This window comes from Arvicanthis niloticus, chromosome 17, assembly GCF_011762505.2.
Source record: "Arvicanthis niloticus isolate mArvNil1 chromosome 17, mArvNil1.pat.X, whole genome shotgun sequence".
In the NCBI taxonomy this organism is placed as follows: domain Eukaryota; kingdom Metazoa; phylum Chordata; class Mammalia; order Rodentia; family Muridae; genus Arvicanthis; species Arvicanthis niloticus.
In genome coordinates, this window is record NC_047674.1 from 17,250,714 (window position 1) to 17,273,064 (window position 22,351).

At 44.1% G+C, this 22,351-nt stretch overlaps 1 protein-coding gene across 3 annotated transcripts in view; it reads right to left on the minus strand.

Annotated features, from left to right (window-relative positions):
- Nucleotides 1-22,351, minus strand: part of Dgkd (diacylglycerol kinase delta) — a 90,378-nt gene that overhangs the window by 59,400 nt on the left and 8,627 nt on the right. For 2 of the 3 annotated variants that reach the window (XM_076914842.1, XM_034521721.2), the window contains exons 2-3: nucleotides 2,454-2,564; nucleotides 1,018-1,098 (exon numbers count right to left, since the gene is read on the minus strand). In XM_076914842.1, coding sequence (XP_076770957.1) covers nucleotides 1,018-1,098; nucleotides 2,454-2,564 — 192 coding nt within the window. The remainder of the gene's footprint in view (nucleotides 1-1,017; nucleotides 1,099-2,453; nucleotides 2,565-22,351) is intronic. The other variant, XM_076914841.1, reaches the window with a different exon arrangement.

The following is a 22,351-nucleotide window of genomic DNA, read 5'->3' on the forward strand; positions in this document are numbered from 1 at the left end:
ATTATAGAAATAATATGCACATTTAGATCAACTGTAAGAGAAGAGTGACCAAAAGTTTTCAAGAGAAAAAAACATGTGAAAGAAAATTATCAGTCTAATATCAAGAAGGACACAGAAAAAGACTGAACAAAGATGACACCAGAGTAAGTGATTGGCTGCCTCTGAGAAAGAAAAAGCCACTACATAACTGTTACAGATTTCGAAAGGAAAGGGTTCAAATGCATTAAAATAAAAAACAAAGCCGGGCGGTGGTGGCGCACGCCTTTAATCCCAGCACTTGGGAGGCAGAGGCAGGTGGATTTCTGAGTTCGAGGCCAGCCTGGTCTACAGAGTGAGTTCCAGGACAGCCAGGGCTACACAGAGAAACCCTGTCTCAAAAAACCAAAAAAAAAAAAAAACAGAATACCAAAATACTAATATTCTATGTTGTGAGAGGCTGAATTATAGTTGCTTTTCAATTGTCTTAATATAAGCTTTTTCTGGTTTTCCCAAATTACTACAAAAATAAGCCAGGTGTGGTGATGTAACCCTTTATATATCTTTAATCCAGGTACTTGGGAAGCAGAGACAGGCAGTTCTCTTGTGAGTTCAACACCAGCCTGGAACAGCTAATTCCTGGGAAACCAGAACTATACAGAACTATACCCTACCTCAAAAACCAAAGAAAGAAAAAGAGGGAAAGACAGAGAAAAAGAGAAAGAGAAAGAGAGAGAGAGAGAGAGAGAGAGAGAGAGAGAGAGAGAGAGAAGCAAGCAAGCCAGCCTCTGTATAAAAATGTTAATGTATAAGCAGCAACACATTAAAAACATTTAATTTGGACCTTCTTGCTTTGTGCTTACATTACCAAATTCTGATTATTCTCCAGCCACAGTACTGCTTTCAGCATGAAATTCAACATTTACCAGAAATCACTCTAATCAGGAAGGGGATGAGAAACTCTGAAGTACTTCATGCCACATTCCAATGAAAAAGAAAAGCAACCTTGGAAAAGGATAAAGGTGTGACTTAGAATCTTACCGTGAAACTGTTGTTGACATTTTTGGTGCTGGATTCTGCCACACTGGCATCAGTCAGGTCTACCTCATCAAATATAATCGACTGGAGAGAGATTCAAACAGGGTTTCAGGCAAGCCAGGACAAGCACATCCAAGCACTGGTGGTGCTACCCACATTCTCCCTACCCACCCCTAAAAGCCCAGGTTCCTTGAAACCTCAACATCTGATCAATATACCATATGAAATTCATGCAACCACCTGCCTGCCTGCCTCTCCCAAAGAGCATGGATCATAGGTAGTCTGTGGCTTTCACTCCAGAGTTCATTAGTGGGTACATTACAACAATGCTGACCTTTCTTGTGTTTCCCTTTTAGATGTGAGATAGCCAGTCAAGATCCAGAGTCAAGAGGATCTCTCTGGTTTGGGTTTCTCCAGTAAACACATTTAGAGAAAAGTTCCAACTAAAACAAATACTGTAAGGGCAAGAGACAGACCCCCACAGCACCATAAAGAAAGCCAAGGAACAGAGCATGTTTAGTCCTGGAGAGTCCAGCCAGATCTTGGGGCTCCCTCTACTCTTCTCCCAACTAAGACCCAAGCCACAGCCACTACCTCCTGTTTATTTCACTGTTCCCTCTGTCTGGAATCCCTGAAATAAAGACTAACAACTAAGAAAACCCTCCCTACTCCCACCAATAGGACTAAAATAACCATGGCTGTAGTCAGAACCCTTTCTAAACATGTTGCCTTGCTCCATTTCTAATTTCAGCACACTAACTCTCTAGGGATGCTTGTCATTCCATACTTTTCTTAATGCCCAAGTATTAGAACTACCACCAACACTGAGACGTGTTAGGCTTGCCAGTCTGCACACGGGGTTTGAAGACTGGCAGCACATTCAGAGCAGCAACATCCCAGCTGCTCCTCTGATACCTGCCTGAAAAGTCCAGCTTTGAGTCTTAACACAGACGGGGATTCACCACCCAAGGTCAGCAGCTGGGAAACCTAGAGGTAAAGACCTGCATATTTCTGTTCACACACTAAGATGCCCTATGATCAGAGTAGCTCTTAGCCCATAATAAAAGATTCATAAACCTGTAGTTCCCATCTTTCTGAAAGGAAACTAACTGTAATATAGTTAGTTCTGTGACCATTTTTCCATTTTTAGAGAAGGAGGAAATGAACAGAAATAATTTTTATGAGAAATAAAGCATGCTTAGTGACAAATAAAGTCTGACACCTACTATTTATTACAAGCCAGATGAGATGGGGCTGTGGTTTAGTGGTAGACTCTGAATACCATATCCAAGGCCCTGTGTTCAATTCCAACATGACCAAAAGAAACAAACAAACAAGTAACTCTAGCTAAAAATAGCTGGTATGCAAGTATTTATCCTGTGCCTGAGTACTGAGCTCCTAAATGTGGCTCCTGAGGTAGTCCTTCAACGGTGCCTCACCTTTGCAGTTTTAGCATAGTAGAGTGTTCGCCCTCGAAGCTTAAAGTACCTCCTCTTGGATCGCTGGAACGAGTTGTTCTGTTTGGTCAGCATGCCCTCTTTGAGGATGGTCTGAAAGCACAGAAGCACATTGTGAGCTTGCATTTCTGAGGTGTCCATCGCCCTGAAACAGCCTGTCATGACTGATGAACAGAGAGTGCCCCTAAGGGGTCAAGCAGCCTACCAGAAGCACAGTTCTCATTCTCTCACAGACCTTGACCTCAACACAGGCCTTATAAGCACTGTGCTGCCCAGGGAGAGACAGGGGGCATACCATTTCTCTAATAGACCATGCCTTAGAGACCCAAGGTGTTTCCTAACTATGTCCAACAGATTAGCAAAGGGGAAACTGAGGTGTGAGGGACTCCAGGAAGCAGCAGCTGGGAACAACAAATACCAATGCATTCTCCAGCTTCAACATTTGGTATTTTTCAGCTATTCTTGGCCCTGGCTTCGTGTTCTCTGGCCTACTGCCATTTCTCAGGATCTTGTTGCCAAAACTGTTCATGTCCACTGCTCTGAGTTTCAGTGTGGCTCTAGGCCTGTGTTCTACTCAGCCCTGTGCATGGTTCTGAGGTCAGCATAGGCATCTGACACTCATCCCTGCCCCTACTATTCCCCACTCCCCCACCCCCATGATACTGACAAGTCCATTATACTACAGGAAATATTCCCTTCTCCCTAGAGAACTTCCCCTGCTCAGATAACAGCAAGTCAGATTATGGCCCCATTTACTTGGCTCCCAGTGAACACTGATCCCAACATACTACTTGGAAATCAAACACTCAAGGAATGGCCAGATGCCCTGAACCACTCAGAGTCACCAACGAAGTCAATACTAATAACAGGCCTGGTATAGCTCAGTATAAAATGTTTGTCTAACACACTCCAGGCCCTAGGTTCCATCCCCAGCACTTCAAAGAAAAGATAATAACAATAAATAATCCAAAAGACTAAGAAATCAACTCCGTATTCAGCATTTTCCTTATACAACAGTTATGCAGCTATTTAAACATTAAACTATTTAAACGTTGTTTAAAATAGAGTATGTATGAAGCACCTGGACATTCCGAGACAGGGGTTTTCTTAGTTTTTCAGGACAGGGTTTCTCTGTGTAGCCCTGGCTGTCCTGGATCTTGCTCTGTACACTAGATTGGCCTGGAACTCACGAGATCCACCTGCCTCTGCCTCCCAAGTGCTGGGATTAAAAGCATGCACCACCTGCACCACCTGCACCACCTGCATCACCTGCACCACCTGCACCACCTGCACCACCTGCATCACCTGCACCACCTGCACCACCTGCACCACCTGCACCACCACCACCTGCACCACCACCACCTGCACCACCACCACCTGCACCACCACCACCTGCACCACCACCACCTGGCATTTGAGGATACTTTAAACTTCCTAACATAAAACCAGAGTAAACAAGACACAGAAACCTTGGGTCATCCAAATGTGCCAAAATACAAAGATAGCACACTGTGTAACTAAGTTTCCACCATCCTGTATCTCAGGGAAGAAAGGTAGAAAGACAGAAAAATATTAAACCAAACCCCAGCTCCTTCACCCGCTAAACACACAGAGGCAGGTTCAGGGCCCACAGCCCAGCAGAGCTTAGGCCATTATATGATGCCAAAGATTTCCTCTTCTCTTCCGGACACAAGTCATCTTTCTTAGGTACCCTCTAGGCTGGGTGGGATGCATGTGCTCATATCTACTCACAGGCTCACTAGAATGTACTCTGTGGGTCCTACCTGGTACTATACCAGCTGCCCTCCTGAGACCAAACTACTGATGTGCAGAGTTACTCATGCTGTAGTATCTACTTTCACCTCTTACTTCTAAAAGCACCACTTACCCTATTTCCCAGGCAGTTAAAAAATATCAAGGGAAACATAGCATGATGCCACAATCCAAGGAAGAAGCATATCCAGCTACTGTCACTAGCATGCACTACAACAGAACAAGGACCTAAGGCCAGGACACAAGCCAATCTGCAGTATGGAAGAGCTATAACCAGCTTTGATTCTGAGTACCCTTTCCAGGTCCAAGCTTGCGTGGATGGCATTCCTGTTAAATACATCTGTATATAACCATCCACGAATGCCTGAAGCACACAGAGAGAACCTCTCCTGTGGATATTAAAGGTCTCACTTAGAGATCTCACCTCACCCCAATTCAGCTTCCTTACCTTGGAAAGGGAAGAAATTGCTTCCATTTTTTTCCTAAGTGCAAATTTTAAAATAAAAATAAGGCCACAAAACTCATATGCCAACCCAGAAAAGCTACAAATTATCATTAAAGAAGAGATACAAAAGTATGTTTGTATCTGCTGCAAGTTTTTCATACAAAAGAGGGAAAAAAAGCAAAATTAAAACACAATCTACACCACCACCCATATACACAGTCACAAAAATATGTTTCAATAAGTAGACCAGAGCCTGCAAGCTTGGGTTGCCCAAAGAGACCTGCTGTTCTATTTATAGAACAAGCATGCTCAGAAAGAGACCCTGGTGGGTTTGCAGCGGAAAAGGTTAGAGAAAGATAAAAACCAGTTATTCTTTGAAGCTTTCTCAGAAACTGTATTTGTCTTCTGATTCGTGCTCTGAATACAACAGATATGCTACAGGATATTTTTAAACACTCAGTCCAAGACAATTAACTTTTAAAATGGTCAAGAAAATTGCACCCTGAAACCATGTGCTGGATTTTGCAATGGAAGCCTGCAAGAGACAAATACTGCTTCCCTAGCAGACCCTCCTCATCAGAGAGCCAGAGTGAGTCAAGGACAGGCACAGGGAGGAACCCAGCAATGTGATGTAGTCTCTTTCCTGCCTCTCTTCTTCAAACACAGACACAGGGCAGGCAATAGCTCAGACAATGATTCAGGCCACAGAGCAAAGAGGTATACAATAGGGTATGAAGGCATAAGGTACAGGCATGTGAGCAATGTCCCTCTGAAGACATATTTAAGGAGGTCAGAGTTCATGAGCCTGAGATACTCAAAGTTGTTCCTTAGTGTACAGACAGAACCCAACAAGAGTAGCAAAGCCGACATAACACTGCTTGACTGTTGTCACATAGGTCACATGGCACACATGGAGAGAAGACTCAGAAGCTCACTTTAAAAATATGAGACAGGGGCTGGAGAGATGGCTCAGCAGTTAAGAGCACTGACTGCTCTTCCAGAGGTCCTGAGTTCAATTCCCAGCAACCACATGGTGGCTCACAACCATCTGTAATGAGGTCTGATGCCTTCCCTCTTCTGGTGTGTCTGACAGCACAGTGTATGCATCATATATATAAAATAAATAAATAAAATATTTTTTAAAAAAATGAGACGGGGCATCAGAAGTTAAGAGCAGTTACTGTTCTTGCAGAGAACCAGAGTTTAGTTCCCAGGACCCACATCACAACGCTCACAACTGCCTGAGAGATCAGATGTCTCTGGCTTCCAGGGGCACCTCACCCACACCCACCCACACACACACACACAATTTTAAAAAATATACACACACACACACCCATATACATGAATGAATGAGTCGGGCAGAGGAAGAAAGGAAAAGATGAGGGTTTCTGGAGAGAATGACCAGTATGACCAGTCAGTAAAGTGGTTGCAGCATAATACAAGAACCCAAGTTCAAACTACACAGCCCATGTAAAAAGTCTAAAGTGGTGGTTCACATTTGTAATAGAAACACTGGGGAAAGATAGAGACTGGGTGATTCCCCAGAGCTCCTGGCCAGTCAAATTAGCCTAATCTGTGAAGCTCAGGTCCTAGTAAGAGACTCTATATCAAAGAGGGGGGGGGGGATGCCTGAGGCACAATATTCAAGGTTCTGGCTTCCTTGTACACAACCACACACATGCCCCTACATAAACATGGACATCCACAATGTAACAACTTCCTCTGCTCCGCCATAAATAAGTCCCTATGGTTCAGAACTATATGCACTCCTACTTGGTCTCATCATGATCTACTAGGACACTAAGGAAATGCACAAGTAGGGACACATACAACATTTTACACTGAGGTCCTGATGGCAAGAGTGTAGATTAAGGCACACCTGGTCAGCCACCACCCTGGAGAATGATCAACTCCACAGAGCCAGGACCTACATATGACACTGTCAATGTGATAAGAACAATACTACATGGACTTCTTTTTTCTAAAGATTTCCAAAACACCAACTTGGGAAAAGTGTAAACAGCTTTATTTTCTTACCAGAGAATCCAATTTCACCTTTGCCAATGCCCCGGTTTCTCTCCAACAGCACCAATAAGTAACCATATTCTCAAGCCCCTATTCCATAGAAGTTTATAGTGAGAGGAAGGGAGATACCTCGTTTCTGTCCTCACTCACGTGACAAAGGAATGAGCCATAAAAGAGCCAAAAGAAGTGACACCAAATCCCCACAAGCTGCTGAGGGGTCTGTCTGTCCTTCATCTGGTGTTCACAGTAAATATCCACCAGCACAATCAAGCAGATTGTCTCTTGGCATTGCTAACAAGATCTCAGTGGCATGAGAATGTTACAGGGGCCTTTACCACTGCTCACCACCATTTCCTCCATCCTGGTCAAATTCAAAGAGCTGGGATAAGGAGATGGCTCACCTGTCTCTAGAATAAGGGAACACAAGGAGCTTCAAAACTTGCCATCCTCCTTGTTTCTGACTTGACTACAGACGGGGGAATACTAGCCTAGCGCTACAGCAGCCATGCTAATGCCCTAATATAGATGAGCAGACCGGTGCATTTCTGTCTAATAAAGGTCATTGTCCATTCTACCTACTACTGAATGCTGGTGTTAAGATTCAAGCCACAACACATGGAATAGACTTCATCTCAAGCCACTCTCTTCACTGACCTATGCAATGTCACTCACTCTTAACCTTGTATTTCCTGTGTCTAGACTCAAACAGCATCAAAGCTAAAAGTATCAGAGCCAGTGAGATAGATAGCTCAGCAGATAAAGGCACTTGCTCCCAAGCCTGACAACCTAAGTTCAATCTCTAGGGCTAAAAAGGTAGAAGAAGAGAACTGACTCCCACAAGTTGTCTTCAGACCACTACATGTGTTCTGTGGAACATCCCCAACCTCTATAACACACACACACACACACACACACACACACACACTACATGTGTTCTGTGGAACATCCCCAACCTCTATAACACACACACACACACACACACACACACACACTACATGTGTTCTGTGGAACATCCCCAACCTCTATAACTAACACACACACACACACACACACACACACACACACACACACACACGTGCGTGCGTAATAATTTTTAATTTTTTTAAGTAAAAATACTCTCATTTCTAAGTGGCTACCACGTACCACTGGTTCTGTCCCTCTTCCAGAATAAGTTCCACACTTAAAGCTTAAATTCTGATCAATCTCAATCAATCCTCCCTCTCCCTCTCCCTGCCCCACCCCCTCCTTTCTGGTCTTGTTTTTGGTATGAGTTCATAAAACTCAAACTAGTCTCAAATCACTATACAACTGAAGCTGTGGACATGAACTCCAAATCCTGCTGCTTCTGCCTCCTAAATACTAGGATTCCGGGTGTGTACCCATGTCCAGCTTAAATTACATTTTCTCTCAGTTTCTCTCAAAGTGTGAGGGGATAGAATTCGGTGAAAAGGCCACTGCTTACAAAGGGAGAGGCCCCAGGGTTCCATCTCCAATACTGTGCACAAGAAAAACAAGATCAAAGTGTGCTTCAGAGCACCTGAATTGGCCTCCCAGGCACCAGGTTAGAATGTAATTCACTGTTCTCTCCCAGCCTACCTGAACAAGTTCTGATGAGGGCCTACTTGTAAGAAGAATCAGACTTCTTACCTAATCCTGCAGACTTGATGCACCAGGGTTGGGGATACCCATGGAGGGGCCACCCTCTCAGAGGCAAAAGGGAAGAGGATGGAGGAGAAACCCTGGAAGGAGGGACTGGGGGGGGGGGCAGCATTTGGGATGTAAATGCATAATTAAAAAAGAAAAAGAATCAGACTTCTACTGGGTATGGTGGTGGCTCACACCTAAAATACCAGCACTTGGGAGGCAAAGGCAGGCGGGAACTCTGTGAGTTCAAGGCCAGCCTGGTCTACAGAGCAAGTTTTGGGACAGCCAGGGCTAAAACCCTGTCCCCACCCCCAAAAGAAAGAAGGAAGGGAGGGAGGGAATCAGTCTTTTTCAGACTCTATCCATCTCTCTTGCTGCCATATTCTCTCACCCAGTGCCTTTCAACTACAAACACCAATAGAACTACCTGGCAGGCAGGCTCTGAGAAACACTAGCCTCATCCCTCCCCAGCTCACCCTGCCTGAGAAATCAAAATCAAGTAGTTAAGGGACCTAAGGGGGGCAGTGTTTAAAGCTCCCCCAGAGAGCCTACACTCAGTCACAGGCCCACCAGGCTTCAAAGGGAAGTCTAAGGTGGGTATGCTTTTCCCCATACTTCTTTCCTCTCTAGCCTAGGGCCCTTCACAACAACCCTCCACCCTAATTCTTTAAAGAGACCTATGAATCTTCAGTTCCTCTTTCTACCAGCTGAAAACTATTGCACTTCAGACTAGAGGTAAATGTCATTGTCTCTGAAGGAATCCTTTCCAGAATACTCACCCTCATAGAACAGACAATGGCTATTCTGTCTGCAAGAATACAGACCTCCACCCTAAGGGCTATCTCCCTCACCATATCAACTCCTGATGATTCTATCTATCTTGGTTGCCCTATTGCCTCAGGAACTGTTTCACCAACCCATCAAGGACTAACATTTCTTATCTATAAAGAGTCTCTGAACACCAAGACTAGGAAAGCCAGGCATGGTGGTGCACTCTATAATTCCAGTACTAAAGATTATATGCTCAAGACCATCTTGGGCTACATAATGATACCCTGTCTCACAAATAAACAACAAACAAAAAGGCCAATAGGAAAACAGGCGAAAGTAAGAACAAACATTTCACAGAAACCGAAATATAAATGGCCTTTAAAAACATACACACACACAAAGCTTAACTAAAATTATATTTTTACCATCAAATTGAGCAAAAACAAACAAACAAAACAAAAAAAGTAATAGGAATATTGTGAGCTAGACTGTGGGAACAGAACTGTACATATATAGCAACACCCAGCAAAACCACACTCACTTCTCTTCCATTCAGCAAAATAGTAAGCCTACCCCAGTAACCTAGGCACAAACACACTCTTTGAGCAACAGAAAAGAAGGGTGAGACTCTGCAACTGCTGCCATGGGTTCCAGCCAGAAAAAAACTGAAAAGTCTTGTCTGTAAGAGGTAAGGGCTGGATCAACTGTGCTAGACTGAAAACTGGGTCATAAAACTGCCCCAGAGTGAAGAAGCTCTCTAACAAGCTGCAATAAAGTCCTCAGGACAGTGAGAAGAAAGAAAGGTGAACGGCTTCCTATGCAGTAGGAAGGCATGAGGGGCATTGCAGGTGAACAGAAATAAACAGTTTTAAATCCTCAAGAAGAAATAAACACAAATATAAAATAATACAGTTGATTAACTGGTAACCTGGAGGCAGGGGGAAAGGGTAGAAACTGGGACAATGCCAGGTGTCTGCATACAAAGGATTCTCAGGGGGTCCCCTTCAGCAGCAACACTAGAGAAAACTGGCCTTGATTTCTCACTCAACTGGCTAAGTCCACATGTGTTCACAGACCATCTATTTAGTCTATACAGAGGCCCTCTCAAGGCAGCCACAGCAAACATTTCTACTTGGCAGAAGAGAGGGTGAACAACACAGTACCTGTGAAGTGCCCACAAGAAGCCAAAAAGCCCTCATGTCAGCCTTGCCACCCTGTAAAACTGCTAAGGAAGAAACTGAGGTCCCAGGGGAACACCTACATCTACAGAGAAGGAAGAACTGTGGGACTCACCTCAGTCTGTCCTCTCCATGCTTCTGCTGCAAAGGTGTGGAGACAGCATAGGAGTATGTAGTGGGTAAGGTTATTTTTATTGTTTTGGCTTTCACAAGTTGGGGGAGGGAGGGGCGACTACCTTCCTACTACTATTACTGGAGGAGAAGATACATATAAGAGACACACCTCAGCTGTACCACACATCAAGTGATAAATCTGAACCACAAGCAGCTGGAGGGATATCCTAAGACGCATGATACTGTGGGTCAGCCACAGTGAAAAGAATTCCCTTGGAGTCCACAGAGTATGAAGCTACGGAATGAAGCTGCTAAATTTCAGCAGATATTTACTGAGCACCACTCAACATGCCAAGCACTACTGGGAACATCATGATGGAAGAGATGGGACAAGTCTTCTGACCTTTAAGAGAGCTGCACTGGGTCAAAGGGATACTTCACAAAGCACAAAGTACCACAGAGTCCGTTTTGAAATACTCAGAAAATGTGTGGACTGAAGATAAACCAAGACACCCTGTGGTATGGTAAACTCAGCTCTTTCAACTGTTGTATCTGTTTAGAATTTTTCATAAGGTATGTTCAAGACCAGAGAAATAGGGAGCCTTTGAAAGTCAGAAGTCAAGAGTCCTGAAGCATGAACGCTAAGTTAGTAGTCCTCCACCATTCCTCTAAAAGCACAGCACACCAAACTCTTAACTGCCTTTTGCTGGGCAGCAATGGCACACACTCGAGACAGAGACAGAGGCAGAGAGGCAGAGAGGCAGAGAGGCAGAGAGGCAGAGAGGCAGAGAGGCAGAGAGGCAGAGAGGCAGAGAGGCAGAGAGGCAGAGAGGCAGAGAGGCAGAGAGGCAGAGAGGCAGAGAGGCAGAGGAGAGGCAGAGAGGCAGAGAGGCAGAGAGGCAGAGAGGCAGAGAGGCAGAGAGGCAGAGAGGCAGAGAGGCAGAGAGGCAGAGAGGCAGAGAGGCAGAGAGGCAGAGAGGCAGAGAGAGAGGCAGAGAGGCAGAGAGGCAGAGAGGCAGAGGCAGGTGGATCTCTTATGAGATTGAGGTCAACCTGGTCTATAGAATAAGTTACAGGACAGCCAGGGATACAGAGAAACCTTGTCTCAAAACACCCACCCACCCCTAAAAAATAAAAGAAAAGAAAAAATCTGCTTTTCAGGGTTCCATGGAATGTCACTATCATGTTCAAACAGTGGGGGGGGGGGGGGGGGGAAGGAACATGGCTCTCACTCAGTTACAGGCCCAGCTAGAAATAAAGCACCAAGGAAACAGCCTATCTTTCAGCTACCTTTTTGTATGGGCAAGTTGCTTCTAATTTAGTTGCCACACCCAGGGCCCAGCCACTGCTCATATTCTCAGATAATATCCTTCCAGCCTTCTTTCAAGTGTGTGCAGTGCACAGGAAAGATTATGCAATACAATAATTACTTAAAAACCTGCTTCCCAAAAAACAATACTTGAATAAGTCCCCTTCCTGTTTTATTTCTCCATATACTACTTGAGTTCCTTCAGATATTGAGGGACATAATGTATCTAGGAGAAACTGACAGCATTCATATATCAAATAATTTTTACTGTCCAGCTAAAATAAAATAGATCCTATTTAGATCAAGACCTTCAACTCTCTTCTTAGATAAATTTAGGTTAATTTCCAACACAGAATTTAAAGGTTTAAACAAAGAGCATCTAATTCTGATCTACGAACCTAAGATCAAAATGCCCCAGCTAACTTAGCTTCTGTTAAACTGCCTGCTTATACAAACCTCCCCTTCCAGTTAACCACTTAGCTTAGCTTCTGTTAAACTGCTTGCTTGAGTAAAACCTCCCCCTGTAGCTGCTAAGATATCAAGATGTGGTTTTACCTTTAAAAAGCCCTTACTCCAAAAACTCAGCACTTACTCTAAAAATGTGGGTCCTCCAAAAACTCAGCACTTACTTTAAAAATGTGGGTCCTCCAAAAACTCAGCACGTACTCTAAAAATGTGGGTCCCAAGTATGTGAGTGTAGACCCAGCCATCTGGAATGAAGACTTTTACCTGGCTATAAACCGTGTCTGAGTGGTCATATCTCCTGGGCTCCTCTATTTCGGAGGCCCCAGCAAGATCTCTACAAGGGTTCCTAGAGGGCAACCTGAAATGTTCCATGGCTCCAGAAAAAATCCTGACTGATCACTACCAAGTACTCCAGAGACACCAAGCCACCACCCAAAAGATTTAAAAAAAAAAAAAAAAAAGGTAAGTCAAAAGTCATCTGGTCTGAACACTTACAGAGGTAAATTGGTCTGTAGGAGGTACCATGTGGTTAGGACACAAGAGAAGAAGTTTGGAAATGACCATAGAGCCTATGTCTGGGGTCTGTGTATCTGGAGACATTACCAGACTCCCTGGTCTAATTTTAAGTGGTTTCTGCTTAATTGGAAGGGCATCCTGGGACTCAGAAGCCCAGGAAATACACAGCTCTGAGGGGAGAATGCATACCAGTAGAAGGGCATCCTGAAACACAGGAGCTCAGGAACCTTACAGCTCTGAGGTGGGTCAGTGTCCCAATGGAAAGCATCCTAAAACATGGGAGCTCAGGAACCAAATAGCTCTGAGAGAAAGCCTCCTCAGCAGAGGCATTGCAGCTCCCAGGGGAGAGTATCCCCAGCTGAGCCATAAAAGCTGTCAGAGTGGTGGCAAGCCCCTCCTTCCCTGGGCTTCCAAGTTCCAGGATACCCTTTCATCCTAACAAAAACACTTACAGTTGGCCCCAGACACCCTAGACAGAGCTATATAGAAGAGCTCCTCATAGCTTCAACTACTGAGGAGAAATGTAGGCAGAAGGTCTTTTAGAAACCCTCCGAGCCCTTGGGGACAGAGTGTGAGCCAAAAAGACTCAGCTGTGTATCCCTAAGCTTACACTCCTAAGCTACAACCTAGAGAAAGTTAAGTGGATAATTTCGCATGACCATATTTCAGTCACCTTGCAAATCTCTGCAAAAAAAAAAAAAAAAAAAAAGTATGAGATTTTTCTGGGGGCATTAGATACTGCCAGCCACCCATATATAGATAATGGGATTTTCTGAGATAGCCAAACCCCTCTATGAGGGCATCAAGGTACAAGGATTTGGAATGAACCAACACTGAGCAGAGAGCCTTTGAAGACTTGAAAAAATCCCCTGGTGTCTGCCCTGGCCTTGGCCTTCACAAGCATTTCTAAGCCATTCCACTTGTACATGGATGAGGTGAGAGGCATTGTCTAAGGGGTCCTCACACAAATCCTGGGTGTCCGGAAAAGACCTGTGACATATCTGGCCAAGAGTCTTAACCTGGTCACAGGCAGATGGCTGAGTATACTGGTAAAAGAAACTGACAAATTAACTTTATGGCACAAATAGTTCCTGACAGTCCCACACTTTGTTGCCGACCTCTTGAGGATCCTAGAAATGGATATCTAACACCCAGGTGACCCAATACCAATCCCCACTTTTCAATCAATCCCATATTTGGTTCCACAAGGCATCAGCCCTTAACCCTGCCAGTAGCTTGATAAATGATGACCCTGCAGATCCCCTAAATGACTATCTTGAAGTGAGTGACATGATCCAGTCTGTCAGACCTGATCTAACTGATGACCCACTGGTGACACCAAACCAGGTGCTGTTTACAGATGGAGTAGTTTTGTCCAAGACAAGATCAGATATAACTCTTTAAGCAGAGGAACCTTCAGCTCAGTAAGCTGAGCTTTTAGCTTTGACTCAAGCACTCCACTGGAGAAAAGACCAGGCTATCTGTTGGCAATTCCCTGCCTGGCAGAGACTTCCTTTGTAAGCCCCATACCTGGAAACCTACAGCTGCCAGGCCCCACCCCTAGGCTACTCTGACAGTCACGCCTGACCCTTTGAGACTCATGAGTAGCCAGCCAGTTGTTGCTTCAAGATCAGGCCACATAATCCCTCCAATCCCAGGCCACCTCTCCTAGAAACCCTATATAAATCCAGCATTCTGTCCAGTTCTCTGCTGCTTCTCACTGGCAGAGGCAGCCACCCTCCTGAGTTTTCCCATCCCAATAAATCGCTGTAACATCACCATATACAATAGAGTATATGCTTTCACAATAGCCTATGTTCATGGGGCTCTATACAAGAGGGAAAAAAAAATCTCAGCAGAAAAAAAAAATCAAAACTAGAAAAAAATCTTAGCTCTATTGGAAGCTATCTACTTACCCAAGAGGGTGGCTGTTGTTCATTGCAAAAGACACTACAATGGGAATTGCCCAGAAGCCAGAGGCAAAAAAGTGGCTGACTTGGCCACCCAAGAAGTAGCTCTAGAAACAGTGGAGCCTCTACAAGTCTTAGCAGCGCTGTGAAAGCACCTGAAATATACCCCAAGTGAAACTGTCTGAGCCAAACAAGAACTGACCACACAGGATAAACTGGACAGTGGATGCTACTAGACAGCAGACCCATCATTCCCCTCATGAGTCTGGGAAGGCAAATGGATCTCCACCAAGCCACCTACCTAGGTGCTGTGAAAACTGCTGAACTCCTCAGACCCAGGTATTATGTTCCAAATTTGGATTAAAACACTACTTTTTAGATGTGCCACCTGTGGCTCAGATAAATCCAAAAGTGGGAAGGAATACCCCACAAGGGATCTGGGCTCAAAGAAATGAGCCTGTAAAAACTGGGCATTGGACTTTGCTGAAATCAGGCCTACTATTTTGTGCTATAAATATTTTCTAGTGTTTGTAGACAGCTTCTCAAGATAGATGAAAGCTTACCCTATCAGACATCAATTGTTACTAAGAAACTTCTTTAGAAAAAATTGCAAAGTTTGGACTGACCCTACTTTATGGTCCAAAATGGCCCAGCCTTCATGACCAAAGTATCTCAAATTCTGAAAAAGGTATTAAATATTAATTGGAAATTGTACTATGTGTGAGCTCAGATCAGGTAGAAAAGATGAATAGAACTCTTAAGGAGACTCTGGCCAAATTGATCCTAAAAACTGGAGAGAAAAAAAAAATGGGTAAACAGCCTCCCCTTTGCCCTGCTCAGAGCTTGATGTGCTCCTTATCAGGAGTGACTTATTCTTTTTGAAATCATGTTTGGAAGACCACAGTACTCCCACACTCCAAGATAGTCCCCAGAGAGAAATGTCTAAAGCATTCCCTTCTCAAGTCCTTGCAGGACGTGTAGGAAGCTCACTAGGCCATTGGTGGTTTGAAAATGCTTGGCCCCAAGAAGTGGCACTATTAAGAGGAATAGCCTTGTTGGAGGTATCACTATGGGCTTTGAGACCTTCCTCCTAGCTGCCTAAGGATGATCTGCTCCTGGCTTCCTTTGGATGAAGATGTAGAACTCTCAGCTCCTCCAGACTGCCTGGGAGCTACTGTGCTTCTTCCCATGATGATAATGGACTGAAAATCTGAACTTGTAAATCAGCCCCAATTAAATGTTGTCCTTTATAAGAGTTGCCTTGGACATGGTTTCTCTTCACAACAATGGAAACCCTAAGACACCTGCTATCTCCTATCTCCAAATCCCATCACCAGTCCTAGCCAGTTGATTTGGATAAAGAGGATCCCTGCCTAGACCTTAAAACTGTCAGAAAAGAGCCCTACCCAGTTAGTTAATCCTCACCACGCCAACTGTTGTCAAAGTAGCTGGTATCATTCCTTGGGAGATTTAAAAAAAAAAAAAAAGCCACTGAAGACAGACGGACTGTCAGTTGAACCTTGGACCACTTAAAGATAAGACTGACAAGAGTTTACTATCCCCATCATCCCTAAACCTGAACATGGGAACTGAGAACAACCAGGGATGAAAGCAGGTTGACTTCTGCTCTCTTACGTCTCTTCCCGGGGCAGAAGAATATGGGTCTAGAGGAGGGACATGGATCAGTAAGTCAGTTTGTAGAGAAGACTGGCAAGAAAAAGGCTTTCAGGGACTACAATTTTATGCATGCTCTGCCAATGGTGAGTCATCCTGCCAAAGACAAGTACCTCATCATGTCCTCAAGTTATCTGGTTTGCTTGTACTAACAGTTTGATTAAATGAGCCTCCTCCAACTCACTGCAAAGTCACACCCCCAATCTACATCATGTACTGCTCTATGTTACCTCCCAGGTATAGCCTATAATGCAAAGAGGAGAGAGTTCATATTGGCCTTGACTCAGTGTTAACAATGGTCAAATGTGCTCAAATTCTGATCCAGATTCTAGTAGTGGCAGAAATAGCCAGTGTGCACCTCAGTCATGGTTGCTAGGAGTCAAATCTTTAGGGAACTCAGGTCCCAGATAGACCTAAGCCATTTGGGGAATTCTATTTCCAGGCTGGAACGCCAAGTTGACTCTCTTACAGGGGTAGTCCTGCAGTCCTGACTCCTTTTTATAAAACAAGGAGGACTTGCATGGCCTTAGGTGAAACTTTCTATTTCTATGCCAATCAATCATGGGTAATTAGGGGAAACATGGTCAGAGAGAAACTCAAAGGAAGGAAAAAAGGGGACATAGATCAGATAATTGGTATCAGTCTGTTTACCTGGTCCCCATGACTGACCACCTACTGTCAGCATTAGCTAGACCATTGAGTCTTATTCTGATCACGCTAATGATGAGATCCTGCATCTCAACTGCATGGTCAACTCCATCAAACAGAGAATAAACTCAGTTAAGATACTGGTCCTTAGGACAAGCTGACGATTTGACTAATGACTATAGAACTAGTAGAGAATGTGACAGGGCAAACAGCAAAGGCTCCTCCATCTTGTATTCCTCTTGCTGAGGCCATTTTAGATTTAATTGAGCCCTGAGGAAAATTATCCAACTCTACACTAAGAACCTAAAGTCAAGATGGCCCAGCTAACAGCTTATTTTAGGTTCTGTTAAATTGCCTGCTTGTGCAAACCTCCCCCTGCAGCTGCTAAGTGAGTGAGATACCAGGATGTGGTTTTACCTTTAAAAACCCCTTACTCTGAACACTACTACCCTTGGGTCCTGAATATCTGAGTGTAATTTTAGACAGTTAGAATAAAGACTTTCAATTGGCTATAAACTGCATCTGAGTGGTACCTCTGGTGGGTTCCCTGTTACACTTAGATTCAGTGTGCTTTCATCTACCAGGTCTGGTTGTGTTTTAGAATGTTCTAGAGAAGAGGATGAATACAGGTCTCTCTCTCCATCTCCCACATGGAGAATATAACACCCTCTACAGACATACACTCACTACCAGGCTCCACTCTCCACTTATCACCCAGACCCTCACTAAAGGACAGCACCCTTTTTCTCTAGGATAAAATAATACGTGCAGAAAAATGCAGGGAAACGGTTTTACATAAACTAACAATACTTCAAATTCCCCCACACACACACTTTCCAGGAGTCCCATATCATTTTCCCTCCGAATGCTGTTTTTCACACAGCTAAAATACACTCTGTATTAACTTTGCCTTGCTGTTCCCCAACAGCACAAAGCACTGTCCCATTCCAGCCTTCCTCAGTCACCTGCACAGCAGGCTGCACTAGGCTACACCTGCTCTAGCTCGCACAGTCAGTTGTCCTGTTGCTTTCCAGCTGTGTGACTGGGGCCAGGTGCCCCAGTATCTTCACAACCTTCACATGGTTGTGAAGGTAAAATCAGTACATACAACACACACACACACAGAGAGAGAGAGAGAGAGAGAGAGAGAGAGAGACAGAGAGAGAGAGAGAGAGAGAGAGAGAGAGAGAACACACAAGTGCACAGGCCAGCACTTAGTACCAGTCAGCTCTATCTTTTTCTCACTGATAATCAACTGAGAAGGTCTGATGAATTGTTTTTTAAGATTTGTTTTCTTTTTAATTTTATGTATGTTTGTGTCTGTGTATGGGTTTATACATATGCTTGTAGACGACAGAAGTGTCAGATCTCCTGGAGCTACTACAGTAACAGGCAGTTGTGAGGCACCTGATATGTGTCCTGGGGACAATATGTAACCCTCAACCATTTCTACAACCTCGACATCTTTTTTGTTGTTGTTAGTTTTTTGTTTGTCTAAGTCAGGGTCACTGCATAGACCAAGCTAGCTAGCCCTGAACTCACAGAGATCTGCCTGCCTGTGTCTCTCCCAAGGGCTAGAACTAAAGGTATGTGCTGCCACACCCAGCTTAATATGAAGCGTACTTGCAACTTTGGTCGATTTGGTCTGGTTTTATGATAGAGCACACAAGCTTCACATAAGCTGAGCAAGTGCACACTTCATAGCCTTGACAACCTTGGGTTCTATTTGTCCACTCAAAGCAGGAAAACATCCAGTCATACACAGAAAACAGACCAATAGCACTCCCAAATGCCCTCTACTCAACAGATTTTTATAAAGATTTCAAAAGCAAACATGACTAAAAGGGGAAATGAGGGAGGGGGCACATCCCTAGGTCTAATAACATCAATGTTAATTCAAACCTTAAACAGGCAAAAGCAAAGTCAAGCATCTAGTCTCAGAGTTCAAAGGGGAAGGGCAGAGATTTCCTTTTGAATATTCTGACTGTTGCACAAGTCAAACCATTAATCCCAGTACTTGGAAGAACAAAGCAGGAGGATTACCAGTTCAAGGCCAGCCTGAGCTATAGCTATAGCCACTCTATATCAACACCACCACCCCCATAAAAAAACCTCTACTTGTCAGCCTGATTCGATGTCACTCAAGAGGTGGACCCAGAAAAATGATCAACAGAGTACAGCTGAGCCACATAGTGAGACCCTATACCAAAACAAAACAAGCAAACAATAACTTCAAAAAGTGTCAAGACAACAAATTCTTCCTAGAAAACACTTTCACTGAGACACTGCACTTGAGACTGCAGCTGGAGAGCTGTGACAGCTCAACACCCCACGGACTTTACTTCCCACCAGACAAGAAAGGTAACTCCAAACAGTCACACTATATATATAAGAGCTACAGCAATAAAGCTCCCCAAGTCCATAGGACTCGATGGCTTCTTAAAATAGAACACCAAAAGAATAAGCAACAGATGAAGAAAGTAAGACTTCTCTAAAATTAAAAACTTATGTAGGGCTGGAGAGGTGGCTCAGTGGTTAACAGCACTGGCTGTGCTTTCAGAGGACCTGGGTTCAATTCCCAGCACCCACATGGCAACTTGTAGTTCTAGTTTTGGGTGATCCGAAACCCTCACATAAAAATACATGCAGATAAAACACTAATCCACATAAAAATAAATAAATCTTTAAAAAAAAAAACAAAAAAAAAAACTTATGTAGCTGGAAATGATAATACAGGCTTAGAACCCTAGCACTTGGAAGGCTGAAGCCAAAGGTAGAGAGTTTGAGGCCAGACAGGTCTTAGTAAGACCTAAAAAGCAGAGTAAGACGGAAGGAGGAATGGAGAGAGGAAGGGACCCTCTTCAATTTTCCCATATATACAAAGTACTATTCATCAGGCAATCAGAGCAGAACTCAAACTGGAGGCAGTCGATTTCTCTCAACCATGACCACAGCCCACTCTTCATCCAGGATTCAACGGGGGAGGGCCAGCAGTGGAGGATGACAGAAGACTGTTAAATATGCACAAATCAAGGAGACAAACTACAGTGGACATACTGAAAGTAGAACTGCACAGGTGAGGCTGCATCGATAAGGCGGGTCTGAGGACAGTCAGCATTTCCTCCAGCAGCTACACACATAGTGGCACAATTAATTAGCTAAGACAAAAAGGAGAACATAGGTAAACTAGAGAGAATATATGTCATGAAGTATATACATGCCTATGAAATGATTATTGTAGAAAACAGAAAGCTGTTTTAGAAAATGCATGCTGTTAGGTTAGAGTGACTCACGAGTAAACAGCTTGCCAAACATGAGAAAGACCCTAGGTTCCATTTGAGGATGGTAGGGAGGGGTGCGGGGGAGAGGAAACAGGGATGAGGGAAAAGAAGAAAAAAGGCAAAAGGAGAAAGAGGGAAAATGTATACGTGTGCTTCTCTTCATTAGTAAGATTCAGGAAGACACTGCCTTTAAAAAAATAAAGTTAATCATTTTTCAAAGGACAAGGAACATCAAATGAGTACAGGATAAAATTTAAAAGACAACAAGCTAAGATAATGGCCAAGATTAGGAAAAAAAGAAGCAAAATTCATCACATGACAGCAGAATTAAAACCCAAGTTGAAGGGCTAATGGGGAAAGTGTACAATAAACAAAGGTATCAATCGCAGTATAAAACAAAATTGAGGCTCCCTAAAGACTGCAAGTTAAATCAAGAGAGGAGGCAAAACCATGAAAAGTCCACAGATACAGTGGTCCGAGGTCAGACCATCCAGCATGCAAACAGTAAGAACTGTACAAACAATACAAGGAGACACAGCATGAGACCAACCGGGAGCTTAGGAGAATGCTGCCGCTGCTAACTCTTTCAGAAGGCAAACTCAATCCAGTGCAGAAAGGGTAAGAAAGGCCCACAAGCCTTAAGTGGCAGGACCATTAGGCACTTCTGTCCTGGGCACAGGAGGGAAAATGCCACACACCGGCACACCACCTCCACTATGAGGAATGCACCTGTGCCCCATCTGCCACAAATGTGAACTCTGGGGGTCTCTCCTCAAGATGACAGATGGTAATACAGCTGGCAGGCCTGCTAAGATCACAGCTGGGATAAAGGGCCTGACTCAGAAAAAGAAAATAATGATGAGAGCATCAAAATCAACAACTGCCAACCTTCCCAAGTTCTGCAGGGTCAGGGCTACATAATAGAGAACACCTGTATTAAAAAAAAAAAAAAAAAAAAAAAATCAGCTGTCAGGTCAGAAACACGGCTCAGTGGGTAAACTGAATGTACGGTGGAGGGAGAGCACCAACTACTAAAGTCATCTTCTAACTCACACACAAGCCATGTATATACATACACATAAAATAGTAAGTAAATTTTCTAAATAAAAAGCAGCTACATATGGTAATGCACACCTTTGATCTCAGTGCTCAGGAGACAAGTTGATCTCTGTGAATTCAAAGTCGCCTGTTCTATGTAGGGAGTTCCAAGTTAGCCAGAGCTATACAATGAGAGCCAGTCTCAAAATCAAAAATTAGTAAAATTTTAAAACAAAACCCATGATTGGCCAGATGTCACATGCCTATACTCCTAACATTTAGGACACTAAAGCAGAAGGACCTCAAGTTTGAGGCCAGCCTGGACTACATACATGGTGAGGCTCTGCAGAAAGAGGGGCTAGGGGAGGCAGCAACACAAATGTGGAGTAAGTGACAGGACAGAAGACTCCATTTTACACACTCAGACACACTTAAAGGCTAAAAACTGGTGTGTGAAGGCTGGAAAATGACATGTGTGCAATGCCTAGGAAGCACCACTTAGAGAATTTGCTAATTTGCAAAGTCCCTCATATCTTCATGAAAACATCTAGTGATGACATCTCAGAGAGATGAGATGACAGACACAGCTTCAGCTGGGCTACAAGACAGAGTTCAGAGCTTCCCACACTCAAAGATTCCCCAAATGCCAGCCTGAATATTAAGGAGTCTCGGAGACCTCTCAATTCCAGATTACGGGAAACAAAGGATAAAAGAACAATGTGGAAAGACCCATAAGGAAGCAATCAGACAGAGATCCCACAAGACAGGTGCCCTTACCTCTTCAGCATTTACTGGGGGGGGGGGGGGGGGGGGTGGAGGGGACGGACCCATAAAAAATACTTGGGTTCCATCAGGGAAGTGTAAAAATTACCTGGATGTCTGAAGGTAGTATGTTGCCATGTTTCAGGGCAAAATCCTGAGTGTTAGGGAAAGCTATGGTGTTTCACGGTGTCTGCTGGGGTGTTAGGGACGGCCCAAAGACCAAGTCACTCACCTTCCCCAGCCTTCACAGAACACCTCTCCTTATCTCCCCACCTTTCTCACGTGCCCCTCCTCCTGGCTCTTGTCCCTCCTCCTGGCTCGGAC